The sequence below is a fragment of the Oncorhynchus keta genome, unplaced genomic scaffold, assembly GCF_023373465.1.
Source record: "Oncorhynchus keta strain PuntledgeMale-10-30-2019 unplaced genomic scaffold, Oket_V2 Un_scaffold_1526_pilon_pilon, whole genome shotgun sequence".
NCBI lineage: Eukaryota > Metazoa > Chordata > Actinopteri > Salmoniformes > Salmonidae > Oncorhynchus > Oncorhynchus keta.
In genome coordinates, this window is record NW_026290798.1 from 390,070 (window position 1) to 411,424 (window position 21,355).

General features: G+C 43.4%; 1 protein-coding gene and 1 pseudogene across 1 annotated transcript; both read left to right on the forward strand.

Annotated features, from left to right (window-relative positions):
- Positions 1-4,027: 4,027 nt before the first annotated feature.
- On the forward strand, positions 4,028-12,968 carry LOC127927556 (steroid 21-hydroxylase-like; annotated as a pseudogene).
- Positions 12,969-20,434: 7,466 nt separating this feature from the next.
- LOC118377979 (steroid 17-alpha-hydroxylase/17,20 lyase-like) lies at positions 20,435-21,271 on the forward strand. The gene is made up of 2 exons (XM_052514102.1): positions 20,435-20,628; positions 20,842-21,271. Exons 1-2 carry the CDS (start codon positions 20,463-20,465, stop codon positions 21,087-21,089), a joined length of 414 nt encoding a protein of 137 aa, XP_052370062.1. The 5' UTR covers positions 20,435-20,462; the 3' UTR covers positions 21,090-21,271.
- The last annotated feature ends 84 nt before the right edge of the window (positions 21,272-21,355 follow it).

Genomic DNA, 21,355 nt, shown 5'->3' on the forward strand with positions numbered 1-21,355 from the left:
AGACTGTGCGTCTCTACAGACTCTGAGGACTGCAGCCCAGACGCAGGGACAACAGAGCAATGGAGAGGAAGAGGAGAGGGAGGAGAGAGAGAGGAAAGGGGAGGAGAGGAGAGGGAAGAGAGAGGGGAAAAGATAGAATAGAGAGTGAAGAAAGTGAGTTATAAGCGAAGAGAGAGGGGAGAGGGGAGGAAGAGAGAGAGGAGAAAGAGAGAGGGGAGGAAGAGAGAGGGGAGAAAGAGAGAGGGGAGGAAGAGAGGGGGGAGAAAGAGAGAGGGGAGGAAGAGAGAGGGGAACGAAGAGAGAGGGTAGGAAGAGAGAGGGAAGGAAGAGAGAGAGGAGCAAGAAGAGAGAAAGAGAGGGGAGGAAGAGAGAGGGTAGGAAGAGAGAGGGGAGGAAGAGGGAGAGGGAAAGAGAGAGGGGAGGAAAGAGAGGGGAGAAGAGAGAGGGGAGGAAGAGAGAGGGAACGAAGAGAGAGGGTAGGAAGAGAGAGGGAAGGAAGGAAGAGACGGAAGGAAGGAAGAGAGAGGGGAGGATGAGAGAGGGGAGCAAGAGAGAGGGAGGAAGAGAGAGGGGAGAGTGAAGAGAGAGGGAAGGACGAGAGAGGGGAGAAAGAGAGAGGAGAGAAAGAGAGAGGATAGAAAGAGATAGGAGGAAGAGAAAGGTGAGGAAGAGAGAGGACAGAAAGAGATATAGGAGGAAGAGAGAGGGGAGGAAGAGAGAGGGGAGGAAGAGAGAGGGGAGGAAGAGAGAGGGGAGCAAAGAGAGAGGGGATGAAGAGAGAGGGGAGCAAAGAGAGAGGGGATGAAGAGAGAGGGGAGCAAAGAGAGAGGGGATGAAGAGAGAGGAGAGAAAGAGAGAGGAGAGAAATAGATATAGGAGGAAGAGAGAGGGGAGGAAGAGAGAGGTGAAGAAGAGAGAGAGGAGGAAGTGAGAGGAGAGAAAGAGAGATAGGAGGAAGAGAGAGGAGGGAAGAGAGAGGGGAGGGAAGAGAGAGGACAGGATCAAGTTATGAGAGGGGGCAGGGAAGAGAGAGGACAGGATAGAGTTATGAGAGGGGGCAGGGAAGAGAGAGGACAGGATAGAGTTAGAGAGGGGAGGGAAGAGAGAAGATTGTGCAGATCATTCTCAAAACTCAGCTGAAAACATTTATTTTTCAAATTGCCTTGAATGATTCATATTAATATTTTTCAATGTGATACTTTGGTCCCATCTTTTGACTTACTTCTATGTGAACTCATGCTGTATAGGTCCCACCTCTGTTCTTATCTGTGTCTCTCCAGCAAAGTAAACATCATCCTCTTTAAAATCACATGTCCTTCATAAAGACCCTGCCGTGGTGCAACCTAACCTCGACTGACCAAAGGACTTCAATCATCCTCTTTAAAATCACATGTCCTTCAGAAAGATCCTACCGTGGTGCAACCTAACCTGGGCTGACCAAAGGACTACAGAAAGACCCTGCCGTGGTGCAACCTAACCTGGGCTGACCAAAGGACTACAGAAAGATCCTACCGTGGTGCAACCTAACCTGGGCTGACCAAAGGACTTCATAAAGACCCTGCCGTGGTGCAACCTAACCTGGGCTGACCAAAGGATTACATAAAGATCCTGCCGTGGTGCAACCTAACCTCGACTGACCAAAGGACTACAGAAAGACCCTGCCGTGGTGCAACCTAACCTCGACTGACCAAAGGACTACAGAAAGACCCTGCCGTGGTGCAACCTAACCTCGACTGACCAAAGGACTACAGAAAGACCCTGCCGTGGTGCAACCTAACCTGTGCTGACCAAAGGACTTCATAAAGACCCTGCCGTGGTGCAACCTAACCTCGACTGACCAAAGGACTTCAGAAAGACCCTGCCGTGGTGCAACCTAACCTGGGTTGACCAAAGGACTACAGAAATACCCTGCCGTGGTGCAACCTAACCTGGGCTGACCAAAGGACTACAGAAATACCCTACCGTGGTGCAACCTAACCTGGGCTGACCAAAGGACTACAGAAATACCCTGCCGTGGTGCAACCTAACCTGGGCTGATCAAAGGACTTCAGAAAGACCCTGCCGTGGTGCAACCTAACCTGGGCTGACCAAAGGACTACAGAAATACCCTGCCGTGGTGCAACCTAACCTGGGCTGACCAAAGGACTACAGAAAGACCCTGCCGTGGTGCAACCTAACCTCGACTGACCAAAGGACTACAGAAAGACCCTGCCGTGGTGCAACCTAACCTGGGCTGACCAAAGGACTACAGAAAACCCTGCCGTGGTGCAACCTAACCTGGGCTGACCAAAGGACTACAGAAAGACCCTGCCGTGGTGCAACCTAACCTGGGCTGACCAAAGGACTACAGAAAGACCCTGCCGTGGTGCAACCTAACCTCGACTGACCAAAGGACTTCATAAAGACCCTGCCGTGGTGCAACCTAACCTGGGCTGACCAAAGGATTACATAAAGATCCTGCCGTCGTGCAACCTAACCTCGACTGACCAAAGGACTACAGAAAGACCCTGCCGTGGTGCAACCTAACCTGGGCTGACCAAAGGACTACAGAAATACCCTGCCGTGGTGCAACCTAACCTGGGCTGACCAAAGGACTACAAAAAGACCCTGCCGTGGTGCAACCTAACCTGGGCTGACCAAAGGACTACAGAAAGACCCTGCCGTGGTGCAACCTAACCTTGACTGACCAAAGGACTACAGAAAGACCCTGCCGTGGTGCAACCTAACCTGGGCTGACCAAAGGACTACAGAAAGACCCTGCCGTGGTGCAACCTAACCTCGACTGACCAAAGGACTACAGAAAGACCCTGCCGTGGTGCAACCTAACCTCGACTGACCAAAGGACTACAGAAAGACCCTGCCGTGGTGCAACCTAACCTCGACTGACCAAAGGACTTCAGAAAGACCCTGCCGTGGTGCAACCTAACCTCGACTGACCAAAGGACTACAGAAAGACCCTGCCGTGGTGCAACCTAACCTCGACTGACCAAAGGACTACAGAAAGACCCTGCCGTGGTGCAACCTAACCTCGACTGACCAAAGGACTACAGAAAGACCCTGCCGTGGTGCAACCTAACCTCGACTGACCAAAGGACTACAGAAAGACCCTGCCGTGGTGCAACCTAACCTCGACTGACCAAAGGACTTCAGAAAGACCCTGCCGTGGTGCAACCTAACCTCGACTGACCAAAGGACTACAGAAAGACCCTGCCGTGGTGCAACCTAACCTCGACTGACCAAAGGACTACAGAAAGACCCTGCCGTGGTGCAACCTAACCTCGACTGACCAAAGGACTACAGAAAGACCCTGCCGTGGTGCAACCTAACCTCGACTGACCAAAGGACTTCAGAAAGACCCTGCCGTGGTGCAACCTAACCTCGACTGACCAAAGGACTTCAGAAAGACCCTGCCGTGGTGCAACCTAACCTCGACTGACCAAAGGACTACAGAAAGACCCTGCCGTGGTGCAACCTAACCTCGACTGACCAAAGGACTTCAGAAAGACCCTGCCGTGGTGCAACCTAACCTCGACTGACCAAAGGACTACAGAAAGACCCTGCCGTGGTGCAACCTAACCTGGGCTGACCAAAGGACTTCAATCATCCTCCAACTGGGAGCCATATTTCCACCTAGTTGCACCATGAGAACAAGACAAAGACCTTCAGTGCTTTGGTGTGTCAGGTCAACATGTTACTGAGATATCCAAGGATATCGGTCGTGGTCATACAATTTCTCAGCTGTTGTTTTTTTCCACCATATAAATACATTGAAATAATAGTTGGTTATCCAGAAGGTCAAGACAATATTTACCCATCCTTGAGCAGGACCATGTTAACACTGAAATGACTCTGTCAGGAGTCCTGTATAAAAGGGAAGACCAGAGTGAAAGGTGATTTTTGGGAGGACAGGGAGAGTAAGACTTAAAGCCTGCATAATGACAGCATATGTGTCAGTGGTGATTGTGGGTGCTGTGGTCATGCTTACACTGTTATGGATCCTGCTCATCTACCTCCCTGGAAAAGGAGACAAAGTTACACAGGGAGAACCCAATGGATATCGGTCAGCAGGTGATCAATACAATGCTCTTTCTTCCTGTATGTACTGTACAGTCTATGTCCTACAGGTAATCAATACAATGCTCTTTCTTCCTGTATGTACTGTACAGTCTATGTCCTACAGGTAATCAATACAATGCTCTTTCTTCCTGTATGTACTGTACAGTCTATGTCCTACAGGTAATCAATACAATACTCTTTCTTCCTGTATGTACTGTACAGTCTATGTCCTACAGGTAATCAATACAATGCTCTTTCTTCCTGTATGTACTGTACAGTTTATGTCCTACAGGTAATCAATACAATGCTCTTTCTTCCTGTATGTACTGTACAGTCTATGTCCTACAGGTAAAGGGCCAATTAGCTGTAGAAACACAGACAAAGTGTTTGGTTTAAAAGCTGAGAGATGTGGCTGGAGAAATGTCATCTCTCTCAAATTCATAGACAGAGCTATCAATGATATCAACATGATAGTTGTAACCATGTTTTGACACTCTACAGTGTTTGTTGACATTCACTTTGTTTACAAACATCGGAGTAAAACGATCTAATATTTTGGGTTCTGATGTGGAACGACAGTGGAACTAAGCTCATTAAGGCATTTCTAAGTTGTATTCTATAAGAATCAATGGGTACATATCCTTAATATCATACATTGATGGATGTAGCAACTGCTGATTGGCCCTTCAAGGGTCCAGGACAATCAATGAGTCTGTTCAACAATCTATTTTAGCTGCTTAACCTGGAACTCAGTTTATCATTAGATTATATATAGGCTATGAATAGGCCTTATGTAAACCTCAATGTAAATGGTAGTAGGACAAGTCATTTTCCATATGGGCACGTGGCTTTGCTTGATTAGCAATGGTCAACAGTAACATTATGAAGAGAATGACAACCAACTTTCCCTTTGTGTTCCTGTATGTTATCCACCTCCTCCATCCTAGCTGTTGGGTCTAGACTTCTGCACTCTTTCTATCAGTTCTTTCCCCGTTCTCTCTCTCCCTCTCTCCCTGGCCCTCTCTCTCTCCCTCTGCTGGGCAACATGCTGGAGCTGGCACACGACCACCTGCCCAGTCACCTGACCTCCCTGGCACGTCGCTATGGCAACATCTACCGCCTCAAGTGTGGCAACACAAGTAATGAAGTCACTTCCAACCAAGTGACTCAAGTTAACTCTGTTTCAAGACAGTTAGAATAGTTGTTTATACATGTAATATCCTCAGTATGTGAATGTTTTCAGTATTACAGAACTTTTGTCTTGACTCTGTATGTTGTGTTTGCTGCAGCCATGGTGGTATTAAACAGTGGTGACATCATCAGAGAAGCCTTGGTGAAGAAATGGTCGGACTTTGCTGGGAGACCACATTCTTACACCGGTGAAGAACACGTTACTAGAACCACCCAAGTTTTCCCAGCAACCATCACTCACTTCTGTTACTCTGAGAACATGTTACTAGAACCACCCGAGTTTTCCCAGCAACCATCACTCACTTCTGTTACTCTGAGAACATGTTACTAGAACCACCCGAGTTTTCCCAGCAACCATCACTCACTTCTGTTACTCTGAGAACATGTTACTAGAACCACCCAAGTTTTCCCAGCAACCATCACTCACTTCTGTTACTCTGAGAACATGTTACTAGAACCACCCGAGTTTTCCCAGCAACCATCACTCACTTCTGTTACTCTGAGAACATGTTACTAGAACCACCCGAGTTTTCCCAGCAACCATCACTCACTTCTGTTACTCTGAGAACATGTTACTAGAACCACCCGAGTTTTCCCAGCAACCATCACTCACTTCTGTTACTCTGAGAACATGTTACTAGAACCACCCGAGTTTTCCCAGCAACCATCACTCACTTCTGTTACTCTGAGAACATGTTACTAGAACCACCCGAGTTTTCCCAGCAACCATCACTCACTTCTGTTACTCTGAGAACATGTTACTAGAACCACCCGAGTTTTCCCAGCAACCATCACTCACTTCTGTTACTCTGACAACATGTTACTAGAACCACCCAAGTTTTCCTAGCAACCATCACTCACTTCTGTTACTCTGAGAACATGTTACTAGAACCACCCAAGTTTTCCCAGCAACCATCACTCACTTCTGTTACTCTGAGAACACTTTACTAGAACCCCCCGAGTTTTCCCAGCAACCATCACTCACTTCTGTTACTCTGAGAACATGTTACTAGAACCCCCCGAGTTTTCCCAGCAACCATCACTCACTTCTGTTACTCTGAGAACATGTTACTAGAACCCCCCGAGTTTTCCCAGCAACCATCACTCACTTCTGTTACTCTGAGAACATGTTACTAGAACCACCCGAGTTTTCCCAGCAACCATCACTCACTTCTGTTACTCTGAGAACATGTTACTAGAACCACCCGAGTTTTCCCAGCAACCATCACTCACTTCTGTTACTCTGAGAACATGTTACTAGAACCACCCGAGTTTTCCCAGCAACCATCACTCACTTCTGTTACTCTGAGAACATGTTACTAGAACCACTGAGTTTTCCCAGCAACCATCACTCACTTCTGTTACTCTGAGAACATGTTACTAGAACCACCCGAGTTTTCCCAGCAACCATCACTCACTTCTGTTACTCTGAGAACATGTTACTAGAACCACCCGAGTTTTCCCAGCAACCATCACTCACTTCTGTTACTCTGAGCCAACAGTGCTTTTGATTCATATGATTTACCCTTCACCTCACTCTCTTTCTCCACCCTCCATTTCACCCCACCTTCTCTCATCTCTCCCTACCTACCTCCCTCTCTCCTTCTCTCTCTCTACCCCTCCCTCCATCTCTCCCTACCTACCTACCTACCTACCTACCTACCTACCTACCTACCTACCTCCTTATCTCTCTCTACCCCCTCCCTCCCTCCATCTCTCCATACCTACCTCCCTCTCTCCTTCTCTCTCTCTACCCCTCCCTCCATCTCTCCCTACCTACCTACCTACCTACCTACCTACCTACCTACCTACCTACCTACCTCTCTCCTTATCTCATCGCTCCCTCCATCTCTCCCTACCTACCTACCTACCTACCTACCTCTCTCCTTCTCTCTCTCTACCCCCTCCCTCCCTCCATCTCTCCCTACCTACCTCCCTCTCTCCTTATCTCATCTCTCCCTACCTACCTACCTCCCTACCTACCTACCCCTCTCCTTCTCTCTCTCTACCCCTACCTCCCTCCCTCCATCTCTCCCTACCTACCTCCCTCTCTCCTTCTCTCTCTCTACCCCCTCCCTCCCTCCATCTCTCCCTACCTACCTCCCTCTCTCCTTATCTCATCTCTCCCTACCTACCTACCTCCATCTCTCCCTACCTACCTACCTCCCTACCTACCTACCCCTCTCCTTCTCTCTCTCTACCCCTACCTCCCTCTCTCCTTCTCTCTCTCTACCCCCTCCCTCCCTACCTACCTCCCTCTCTCCTCTCTCTCTCTACCCCCCTCCCTCCCTCCATCTCTCCCTACCTACCTCCCTCTCTCCTTCTCACTCTCTACCCCCCTCCCTCCCTCCATCTCTCCCTACCTACCTCCCTCTCTCCTTATCTCATCGCTCCCTCCATCTCTCCCTACCTACCTCCCTCTCTCCCTCTCTCTCTACCCCCTCCCTCCCTCCCTACCGGTCTCTCAGGAGACGTGGTGTCAGGGGAGGCCGCTCCATCTCTCTGGGGACTACAGTGAGGAGTGGAGGGCCCATCGCCGTCTTGCCCATAATGCACTGCAACGCTGCTCCCAGCAGTCGCTCCACGGGGTCATCCAGAAACAGGCCCTCCACCTGAGACAAGTAAAGATGAAACACATGACAGTTCTAAACCTGTTTTTGCTTTGTCATTATGGGGTAGTGTGTAGATTGATAAAATGTGTATTTATTTAGATTAAGGCTGTAACGTAACAACATTGGGGAAAGAGAAAGGGTCTGAATACTTTCAGAATGACCTGCATATGTACAAATTCATTGTTTTACACAATATTTGAACACATTTGATCAAAGGAAAGATTCCTGACCAAGATGGATGAATGTTTGTCATGTTGCTAGGATCCTAATCTGGGTTAAACCAGAACTAAAATATTTTGTCATTTGTTCAGATGCTTGATTAGGTTCTGTGGGTAAGCCTGTTAGAAATAAAGATTTTGGGTTTGTGAAGTATCCACCCTCACAAAAGAATCTCTCAGCTTCAGTATTCTAGAGTTCTATGTGTAATTATATGGTTGTATGCTCCTGTATAGTTTATTGCAATGTCTACTCCACGAAGACCTTCGACCTTTCTGGGGGTCAAAACATTGTAATGAACTATAATGGAGCATACACCAATGTGCAGGTATTTGGAACCCTTGCACAGAACACAGAACACTTTCTCTACCAAGGGAGGGAACAGCAGCATGGAACAAATACACTGTGTTCTGAGAAGGAATGTAAACCAGCATGTACCAGTACACTGACTGACTCAACTGGAGATTACACAATGCAACACAACCTCAGCAACATGCCAACCACAACTTCATGATGTATCACTTGTTGTACTTCTTGTTTGTGGCCTTGTGTAATGACGATGTAGTGGTTTCAAATTGGAAAAGTTGAAGTTACAAGTCAGCGGGGTAACTCCTCTTCTTAAGTTGAGCCAATCGATATTTAGTTTACAGTGAGGGAGTTTATATCTGAATATGTAATCTGTGATCCATCAGGTGCTGCTGGACTATAACGGCAGAGCTGCGGATCTCTCTGAGGATTTCACTGTAGCAGCCAGTAACATCATCACCACACTGGCCTTTGGGAAAGAGGTGAGGATCACACCTGGGTTCAAATAGTAATTGTTGTCTGCGCTTGATTGAGCTTGCCTGGCACAACGGAATCAATGGAACCGTCCCAAAAAAAGAAACCACACCCATTTGATCCGGCTGCTCCAGGCAGGCTCAATCAAGTATCTGGAAGAAACCACACCCATTTGATCCGGCTGTTGCAGGCAGGCTCAATCAAGTATCTGGAAGAAACCACACCCATTTGATCCGGCTGTTGCAGGCAGGCTCAATCAAGTATCTGGAAGAAACCACACCCATTTGATCCGGCTGTTGCAGGCAGGCTCAATCAAGTATCTGGAAGAAACCACACCCATTTGATCCGGCTGCTCCAGGCAGGCTCAATCAAGTATCTGGAAGAAACCACACCCATTTGATCTGGCTGCTGCAGGCAGGCTCAATCAAGTATCCGGAAGAAACCCACACTATTTGAAGCCAGCTATCTGTCAGTTCTTTGAGTCTGCGCAGTGTATCTGGAAGAAACCACACCTATATAGTGCACTACTTGGGCTTTGGTGAAAATCTAGTGCACTATATAGGGAATAGGGTGTTATTTGGGACATAACCCAGAATTGGAATGAAGAGAGACATCAGGTTTGGCCAAGGGATAACCATGGCGGAAATATAGTCATGTATTTGGAAGAAACCACTACATTTGGTAAGCTATCTAAAAGCAGAGACACGATAAGCAGTTATATATCACAGTTGGAAAATTGAACCAGGCTGGTTATCTAGTGGGGTTCGATCAAATCAAATCAAACTGCATTTGTCACATGTGCCGAATACAGCAGGTGTAGACTTTACAGTGACTTTACAGTGAAATGCTTACTTACAAGCCCATTTAACCCTTAATGCAGTTTTAAGATAAATACCCAAATAAATAAATAATGAAAGTAACAAATCAGTAAAATAGCAATAGCGAGGCCATATACAGGGGGCACCGGTACAGAGTCAATGTGTCTGGAGAACCAGTTAGTCCAGGTAATTGAGGTAATATGTACATAGAGGTAGAGTAGGTAGAGTTATTAAAGAAACTATGCATAGATAATAACAGAGATTAGCAGCAGTGTAAAAGAGCAATGCAAATAGTCTGGGTAGCCAATTGATTAGATGTTCAGAGTCTTATGGCTGGGGGTAAAAGCTGTTGAGAAGCCTCTTCATCTAGACTTGGCGCTCCGGTACCACTGCCATGCGGGCAGCGAAAACAGTCTATGACTGGGGTGGCTGGGGTCTTTGACAATTTCTAGGTCCTTCCTCTGACACCGCCTGGTATAGAGGTCCTGGATGGCAGGAAGCATGGCCCCAGTATCTGGAAGAAACGGACTACTCTCTGTAGTACCTATGCGGTCAGAACAGTTGCCGTACCAGTGCAGCTGTAAAACCTTTTGAGGATCTGAGGACCCATGCTAAATCTTTTCAGTCTCCTGAGGGGGAATAGGCTTTGTCATGCCATGTGCTTGCACCATGTTAGATTGTTGGTGATGGGACACCAAGGAACTTAGAATCAACCTGCTCCACTACAGACATCGATGAGAATGGGGACGTGCTCAGTCCCCCTTTTCCTGTAGTCCGCAATCATCTCCTTTGTCTTGATCACGTTGAAGGAGAGGTTGTTGTCCTTGCACCACACGGCCAGGTCTCTGACCTCCTCCCTATAGGCTGTCTCGTTGCTGTTGGTGATCAGGCCTATCACTGTTGTGTCATCGGCAAACTTAATGATGGTGTTGGAGTCGTGCCTGGCCGTGCAGTCATGAGTGAACAAGGAGTACAGGAGGGGACTGAGCACACACCTCTGAGTGGGCCCCGTATTGAGGATCAGCGTGGTGGATGTGTTGTTACCTACCCTTACCACCTGGGGGGGTAGCCCTTCAGGAAGTCCAGAATCCAGTTGCAGAGGGAGGTGTTTAGTCCCAGGGCCCAACCTGAAAGGGTTTATCAATCCTTTATAAAAGAAAAACCTATTGGTGCTTTATGAATAATGTAAAATCATGTTATAGAAGGTGGAAAAGGGTTATGCCACATATGGTAAAGCATCTCCTGTACTACTGTGTGTACTATAAATAATAATAATATTGATCATAATTATGATAATACTAGGATAATGATAATAATAATAATTATGATAATGATAATAATAATAACAAATGAGATTTTTTAAATAACTTTTCAAGGAAACAAAGACGCTATACATACAGTAGTATCAAATGGTAAATGGTATAAGTGGGACTTCCTGTAATATATTGATTAATTTGTCTGTGTTTGTGACCTTTGTCTATTTGTCTGTGTCTTTTAGTATGAGAAGAGTTCTGCAGAGCTGCAGAGACTGCATGGCTGTCTTAATGAGATTGTGTCTCTATGGGGCTCTCCCTGGATCTCTGCTCTGGACTCCTTCCCACTGCTCAGGGTCGGTCAAGTTTATACACTCATACTACACTATCAGACAGGGAAATTGCATGCACAGATAGCTACTCTGATACACAAATTAAAATGTCTAAAATGGTGCAAACAAAAGTGGGAATATGTGATTCTATTGTGTAGTTATATTGATCTGTTCCCATTTGTCCAAGAAATTGCCCAATCCGCCGTTCTCCCGTCTTCTGAAAGAGGTGGCCAGGAGAGATGACATCATCAGAACACATCTGGATGAGTACAAGGTTGGTGTGAATACTGTAGCTTCTTTTTCAAACTTATGTTCAAGTAGCCAGCAGCAAACACAAAGACAATCATGTCAAAGTTTTTAAAAAGCATCTGTAATGTAATATGGGTACATTGGTAGCATATGGAAGATATGAAATGTATTGCTGCCACAGATGCAGGCACCGAGCAAAACATCAGAGGAAGACATTGCCATCACAAGCGCTCTCCTCAACGGCCTTGGGAAGCCCCAGGACACAACACAGGGAGTGGTAGGTTCTTATCATGGTTTACAACCTGAACTCAGATGTAGACGTAAGATAGTGAAGTGAATCCGGGACACTACAATTAGTATTATAGGTTACATTTTGTATAGTATGTATTAACTGAAATTCGTACAATATGTTGTGAATTTGCAAAAATTATGATATGTTGCGTATTCTAATTTGTTGTGGCTAACGTTAGCTAGGTGGCTAAGGCTAACGTTAGAAAGGCTAGGGGCTAGGGTTAGGGGTTAAGGTTTGGAGTTAGATTAAAGAGTTCAAGTTTTGTTTAGGGGAAGCGTTAGCAAACATGCTAAGTAGTTGCAACGCATCTAAAAAGTAGTAAGTAGTTGCACAGTTGCTAATTAGATAAAAGTTATCCGTGACGAGATTCAAACACACAACCCTTGGGTTGCTAGACATTCGCGTTAAGTTACTTTCTTTCTTATGTAACCACACCAAACGTAACATATCATACTAATTTGGATTTTCCAGATTAACGTTTACTATGTCATGTCTCGTCTATGAGACCAGGCTGTGGTTTATTGTGGTAATCAATCAAAATCACATAGCAAATGCTTACAATATAAGCCTACTAATTGCTATAAATGTGTAATAGTAAGTGTTATATTGCGCATCCGAAATGGCACCCGATTCCCTAGTGCACTACTTTTGACCATGGCCCTGGTTAAAAGCAGTGCACTATATAGAGAATAGAGTGCCATTTGGGTCACACATATGCTCATGGTCTGCAGTAAGGACATGGTCCATTCACAGGTCCTGACAGACACTCACGTCCACATGGCCACTGTGGACCTTCTGATCGGGGGAACAGAGACAACAGCTGCCTGGCTCAGCTGGACTGTGGCCTTTCTACTGCACAGGCCTGAGGTACACTACAAAACTCTATACACTACACTACACCACAGAACACAATACACTACGCAACACTACAGAACTCAATACAATACGCAACATTACAGAACTCAATACAATACGCAACACTACAGAACTCAATACAATACACTACAGAACTCAATACAATACACTACACTATAGAACTCAATACACTACACTACAGAACACAATACACTACACTACACTACAGAACGCAATACACTACACTACAGAACGCAATACACTACACTACAGAACGCAATACACTACACTACACCACAGAACACAATACACTACGCAACACTACAGAACGCAATACACTACACTACAGAACGCAATACACTACACTACACTACAGAACGCAATACACTACACTACAGAACGCAATACACTACACTACACCACAGAACTCAATACACTACACTACAGAACTCAATACACTACACTACAGAACACAATACACTACACTACACTACACTACAGAACTCAATACACTACACTACAGAACAAATACACTTACACTACAGAACGCAATACACTACACTACACTACAGAACACAATACACTACACTACAGAAGAACACACATACACTACACTACACCACAGAACACAATACACTACACTACAGAACGCAAACACTACAGAACACAATACACTACACTACAGAACACAATACACTACACTACACAACACAATACACTACACTACAGAACTCAATACACTACACTACAGAACACAATAAACTACACTACAGAACTCAATATACTACAATACACTACACTACACTACAGAACACAATACACTACACTACAGAACTCAATACACTACACTACAGAACTCAATATACTACACTACACTACACAACTCAATACACTACACTACAGAACTCAATACACTACACTACAGAACTCAATACACTACACTACAGAACTCAATACACTAACTGCAAAACTCAATACAATAAACGACACTACAGAACTCAATACACTACACTACACTACAGAACTCAATACACTACACTACAGAACTCAATACACTACACTACAGAACTCAATATACTACACTACAGAACTCAATACACTATACTACAGAACTCAATACATTACACTACAGAACTCAATACACTACACTACAGAACACAATACACTACACTACAGAACACAATACACACTACACTACAGAACACAATACACTACACAACAGAACTCAATACACTACACTACAGAACTCAATACACTACACTACACTATACACTACAGAACTCAATACACTACACTACAGAACACAATACACTACACACTACATAACTCAATACACTACACTACAGAACTCAATACACTAACTGCAAAACTACACTACACAATACAATACACTACACCACAGAACACAATACACTACACTACAGAACTCAATACACTACACCACAGAACACAATACACTACACTACAGAACACAATACACTACACTACACAACACAATACACTACACTACAGAACTCAATACACTACACTACAGAACTCAATAAACGACACTACAGAACTCAATACACTACACTACACTACAGAACTCAATACACTACACTACAGAACTCAATACACTACACTACAGAACTCAATATACTACACTACACTACATAACTCAATACAATACAGAACTCAACACTAAACAAAACTCAATACACTACACTACACTAACTGCAAAACTCAATACAATAAACTACACTACATAACTGTATACACTACACAACTCTATACACTACACTACAGAACTCAATACACTACACTACAGAACTCAATATACTACACTACACTACACTACAGAACTCAATACACTATACTACAGAACTCAATACATTACACTACAGAACTCAATACAGAACTCTACAGAACACAATACACTACACTACAGAACACAATACACTACACTACACCACAGAACTCTACACAATACACAACACTACAGAACTCTATAAACTACACTACAGAACACTACACTACACTACAGAACACTACACTACAGAACTCAATACACTACACTACATAACAGATACACTACACTACACTACAGAACTCAATACACTACACTACACTACAGAACACTATACACTACACTACAGAACGCAATAGAATTAGATACAGAACTATACACTACACCACATATTATATACACTACACATCACTACACTACACTACAGAACTATACACTACACCACAGAACACAATACATACACTCTATAAACTACACTACATCACTACACAATCACTACACATAACTCAATACACTACACTACAGAACTCAATATACTACTACAGAACTATATATATACACTACAGAACTCAATACACTACACTACAGAACTCAATACACTATACAGAACTCAATACACTACACTACACTACATAACTCAATACAACACTACAGAACTCAATCACTAAACACAGAACTCAATACACACATAACTCAATACACTAACTGCAAAACTCAATACAATATATACACTACAGAACTCATCACTACACTACAGAACTCAATACACTACACTACACTATAGAACTCAACACATCACTACACTACAGAACTCTATACACTACACTACAGAACTCAATACACTATACACAGAACTCAATAAACGACACTACAGAACTCTATACACTATACTACAGAACTCAATACACTATACTACAGAACTCAATAAATACACTACAGAACTCAATACACTATACACAGAACTCAATAAAACACTACAGAACACTATACACTACACTACAGAACTCAATACACTACACATACAGAACTCAATACAATATGCAACACTACAAAACTCAATACATACACTACACTACAGAACTCTATACACTACACTACATAACTGTATACACTACACACTCTATACACTACATACAGAACTCTATACACTACACTACAGAACTCAATACTATACACTACAGAACTCAATAATACACTACATATAGAACTCTACACTACACTACAGATTATACTACAATACAATACACTACAGAAGTATATACACTACACTACACTGTTCTATACCACACTATAATACAATGCATTACACACAACACTACACTACACACATACAGAAATAACTACACTACACTACAATACAATACACTACACTACTGGCTTGCATGTTCTAAAACCAACTCATGTTTAATATGGGAGGCCAAAAGAGTGAATCTGCCTAGAATCCTATTCAGAAAGTATTCTGGGATGTCTTGTCTCTGAGGACCGCATTCATTGGGAACTAGAGGTCGACCGATTAATCGGAATGACCGCCTTGTTCAGGATTTAAGTTTTGGTGGTTGAAATATCTGTAGTTTGGGGCTGGTTTAAAGTTTGTATTTTTATTCCTTTTATTTAACTGCAAGTCAGTTAAGAACACATTCTTATTTTCGGATGGGGCCTTGGACAGTGGGTTAACTACCCCTCCTGTCTCAGGGGCAGAACGACAGATTTTCACCTTGTCAGCTCAGGGGATCAATCTTGCAACCGTACATAACTAGTCCAATGCTCTAACCATTGCACTCCACGAGTGCCTGCTTGTTACGCGAATGCAGTAGAAGCCAAGGTAAATTGCTAGTTGGCATTAAACTGATCTTATAAAAACAATCAATCATAATCACTAGTTATAACTACTAATCCAATTTAGCAGGCAATATTAACCAGGTGAAATTATGTAATTTATTTTGCAGAGTCAGGGTATATGCAACAGTTTGGGCTGCCTGGCTCATTGTGAACTAATTTCCCAGAATTTTACATAATTATGACATGCATTGAAGGTTGTGCAATGTAACAGGAATATTTAGACCTAGGGATGCCACCCGTTAGATAAAATACCAAACGGTTCCGTATTTCACTGAAATAATGTTTTGTTTTCGAAATGTTAGTTTACGGATTCGACTATATTAATGACCTACGGCTCCTTCTGTGTGTTATTATGTTATAATTAAGTCTGATTTGATAGAGCACCTGAGCCAGCAGGCCCGTAACCATTCAAACAGCACTTTCTTGCGTTTTTTCCAGCAGCTCTTGCAAAAACATCGCTGTTTTTCTGTCTTCAAGCCTATCCCTAATCCCTGGTATAACCAATGTGAAATGGCTAGCTAGTTAGCTGGGCTGCTAATACAGTTTCAAATGTCACTGGATTTGCCCTAGGACCCCGTCCCAGGCCGCTACCTTTGTGAGCATGGGATGATGCTTTGAGTTGGCTGTTGTCAATGTTTTCCTGGTTCGAGCTCAGGTGCGAGGAGGGGGAAATAGTTTTATTGATGTATATATTAAGTCCATGCTGGTCATTTATGAACATTTGAAAAACTTTTTTTTTTCTGTTATAATCTCTGCCCCTTTTGGCACAGCCAGAAAGGACTGGCCAAAAATCATAATTGGTCTACCTCTATTGGGAACTTATCCTCACATGGTTCTTAGCTCAGTTGGTTTGGCGCTTTCCAGGGAGTGGGTTCGATTCCTGAGACCACCCATACGTAGAATGTGCACACATGACTGTAACCTGTTTGGATAAAAGGCTGAAATGGCATATACATATACTGTACACTATACTACAGAACTCAATACATTACACTCCAGAACTGATGTACAGAACACAATACACTACAGAACACAATTACACTACACCACAGAACACAATACATGCAACACTACAGAACTCAATACACTACAGAAACATACACTACACTACATGTTCTGTACACTACACTACAGAACGCAATACACTACACTACAGAACACAATACACTACACTACAGAACGCAATACACTACACACAGAATGCAATACACTACACCACAGAACACAATACACTACACTACAGAACGCTACACTACACCACAGAACACAATACACTACACTACAGAACACAATACACTACACAACCAATCACTACACTACAGAACTTACACTACACTACAGAACTCTATACTACACCATAACTCAATACACTACACTGTTCAATACACTAAACTACAGAACTTAGGACACTACAGAACTCAATACACTAACTGCAAAACTCAATCAATAAACGACACTACAGAACTCTATACACTACACTACAGAACTCAATACACTACACTACAGAACTCAATACACTACACTACAGAACTCAATACACTACACTACAGAACTCAATACACTATTACAGAACTCAATACACTATACTACAGAACTCAATTGACACTACAGAACACTATACACTACACTACAGAACTCAATACACTATACTACACTCAGAACTCTACAATTGCAACACTACAAAACTCAATACACTACACTACACTACAGAACTCTATTACACTACATAACTGTATACACTACACAACTCTATACACTACACTACAGAACTCTATACACTACACTACAGAACTCTATACAATACACTACACTACAGAACTCTATAAACTACACTACAGAACTCTATACACTACACTACAGAACTCCATACACTACACTACACTACAGAATTAGATACACTATACTACATATTATATACACATCACTACACTACATAACGCTATACACTGCACTACACTACATAACTCTATAAACTACACATCACTACACATAACTCTATACACTACACTACATATTATATACACTACACATCACTACACTACATAACTCTATACACTACACTACATATTATATACACTACACATCACTACACTACATAACTCTATACACTACACTACATATTATATACACTACACATCACTACACTACATAACTCTATACACTACACTACATATTATATACACTACACATCACTACATAACATAACTCTATAAACTACACATCACTACACATAACTCTATACACTACACTACATATTATATACTACATATTATATACACTACACATCACTACACTACATAACTCTATAAACTACACATCACTACACATAACTCTATACACTACACTACATATTATATACACTACACATCACTACACTACATAACTCTATACACTACACTACATATTATATACACTACACATCACTACACTACATAACTCTATCCTCCTCACTACACTACATATTATATACACTACACTACACTCTCTATACCACACTATAATACAATGCATTACACAACACTACTCTACACACTATACTACAATAACCTACACTACAGTACAATACAATACAACACTGGCTTGCTGGGGCTCTGTGATCCCAGGGGGTGATTCACTGTTGTGGTCGGCCCTGTGGCTCCCCTACCTGGGTGCCTCATCTTTGTGGGCTATCAGAGACTTGTCTCAGGATGGAATGGTTGAAGATATCCCTCTAGTGGTGTGGGGGCTGTGCTTTGGCAAAGTGGGTGGGGTTATATCCTTCCTGTTTGGCCCTGTGTCCTCGGATGGGGCCACAGTGTCTCCTGACCCCTCCTGTCTCAGCCTCCAGTATTTATGCTGCATGTTTATGTGTCGGGGGCTAGGGTCAGTTTGTTATATCTGGAGTACATTCCTGTCCTATTCGGTGTCCTGTTATCTAATGAGTTCTCTAATTCTCTCCTTATAATCTCTCTCGGAGGACCTGAGCCCTAGACCATGCCCCAGGACTACCTGACATGATGATCCTTGCTGTCCCCAGTCCACCTGACTGTGCTGCTGTCCAGTTTCACTGTTCTGTATATCATTATGCTGGTCATTTATATTTGAACATCTTACGTTCTGTATATCTCTACTCTATATCATTACTGTATATCTTTACTCTAATATCATTACTGTATATCTTTCGGAGGACTGTAATATCACTACCTGTATATCATTACTGTATAAGATTACTCTCCAGTTTCAACATCTAAATAAATTCGACCATGCTGGTCATTTATGAACATTTGAACATCTTGGTCATGTTCTGTATAACTTTCAGCAGCCTAAAGGAGCTTAGCCCGGTTCCTTTAGGTTTCTTCCTAGGTTTTGGCCTTTCTAGGGAGTTTTTCCTAGCCAACTTCTACACCTGCATTGTTTGCTGTTTGGGGTTTTAGGCTGGGTTTCTGTACAGCACTTTGAGATATCAGCTGATGTACAGGGCTATATAAATAAATTTGATTTGATTTATTTATACACTGTATCACAGTGTCCTCAGACCTTTGATATACCTGCTACATAGTATTCCAAGATGGAACTAGACTGAAACCCACAGATGTGTTGTTGGCTTGCATTCCATTATAGACTGTAAGTCAAAACTTACGTTTGAGATCCTTAATGATGCTTCTCATTCTCTTGTCTCAATCTCTTCAGTCAGTCCCTTTATCTCTCCGTCTGTCTCTCTCCCTCCAAAGAATCATTTTTCTTTCCTCTGAGACGTCTCTCTCCCTCCACATTGATTGTCTCCCTCTGTCTCCTTATTCAGAGGGTCCATGGGCAAGACTCTCTATTCCATTGCCTTTAAATGGGGTCCCTCCATCTCTCTCTCTCTCCCTCTGTCTCTCTTACTCTCTCTCTCTCCCTCCATCTCTTTTCTCTCTCCCTCCGTCTCTCTTGGGTTTTCCCTCCACTCTCTCAATTTCCTGTAGGTGTATCAGAGTGTATGATGAGTTGTGTTCGTGCCACCACTCAAAGGACAGTGACAGACCAGGCTAGACACAGTGCTGTGTGCTGTGAACATTGAGGTCAACAGAGGCCAGCACCTGTGGCTCCGCTAGCTGTGCCTCACAGAGCCTTGTAGTCCAGGTGTCCCAACCAATTGAAGGCTGTTAGGACGGGCTAAAATGGAATAAAGGGGGTACAACTCAATATTAGGAAGGTGCTCCTAATGTTTGATATACTCAATGTATGTGCAATGTACAATTCTGTGTCTATTCCATATGTGTTCAGTATTGCAGGCTACTTCATCCCTAAGAACACTGTCATCATCCCCAATTTGTTTGGGGCGCATCATGACCCTGCAGTGTGGACGGATCCCTATTCCTTCAAACCAGGTGCTGGGCTATTGAGTGTACTGGCAATGTCCCAAATGGCATCATATTCCCTATATAGTGAACTACTATTGATCAGGGCCCATAAGGCTCAGGTTAAAAGTAGTGCACTATGTAGGGAATAGGGTACCATTTGGGATTCAGCCTAGAATTGCTTTCACTTGGCTCAGCAACATAGTTCCAGCAGCAGCTAACAGTAGACCCTCTCTCTTTCAGAGCGGTTCCTGGAGGGTGGGGGGGCCTCGACGCGTGCTCTCCTGCCTTTCGGCGGGGGCGCTCGGCTGTGTTTGGGGGAGGCTGTGGCCAAAATGGAATTGTTTCTGTTCACCGCCTACTTGTTGCGTGATTTCCAGTTCATACCTGCTGAAAGCCAGACCTCTCTACCAGACCTGACAGGAGTAGCCAGTGTGGTACTCAAAGCCAAGGCCTACACAGTCATAGCACTGCCCAGACCTGGGCCTTGACCTCTCACAGAGTTTGTTCATGTACAGTGATCACATTACATTTCTATCAATCATTCGGCTCTAGAGGAAGTATTCTTATAAGAGAAGGCATATATTGTGTAGTATTGTGCAGTAATGGTGAAGTAATTGGAATGTATAGAATAATATTTTCTACTTCTAATAAATACTTCCTCTTTTAACAACGAAGGATGCATTTCTGACTCCCTAAATTGATATACCATAGGTAGCCTGAATGAGAATGCTGATAGCTTTATTAGAAGAGGGTT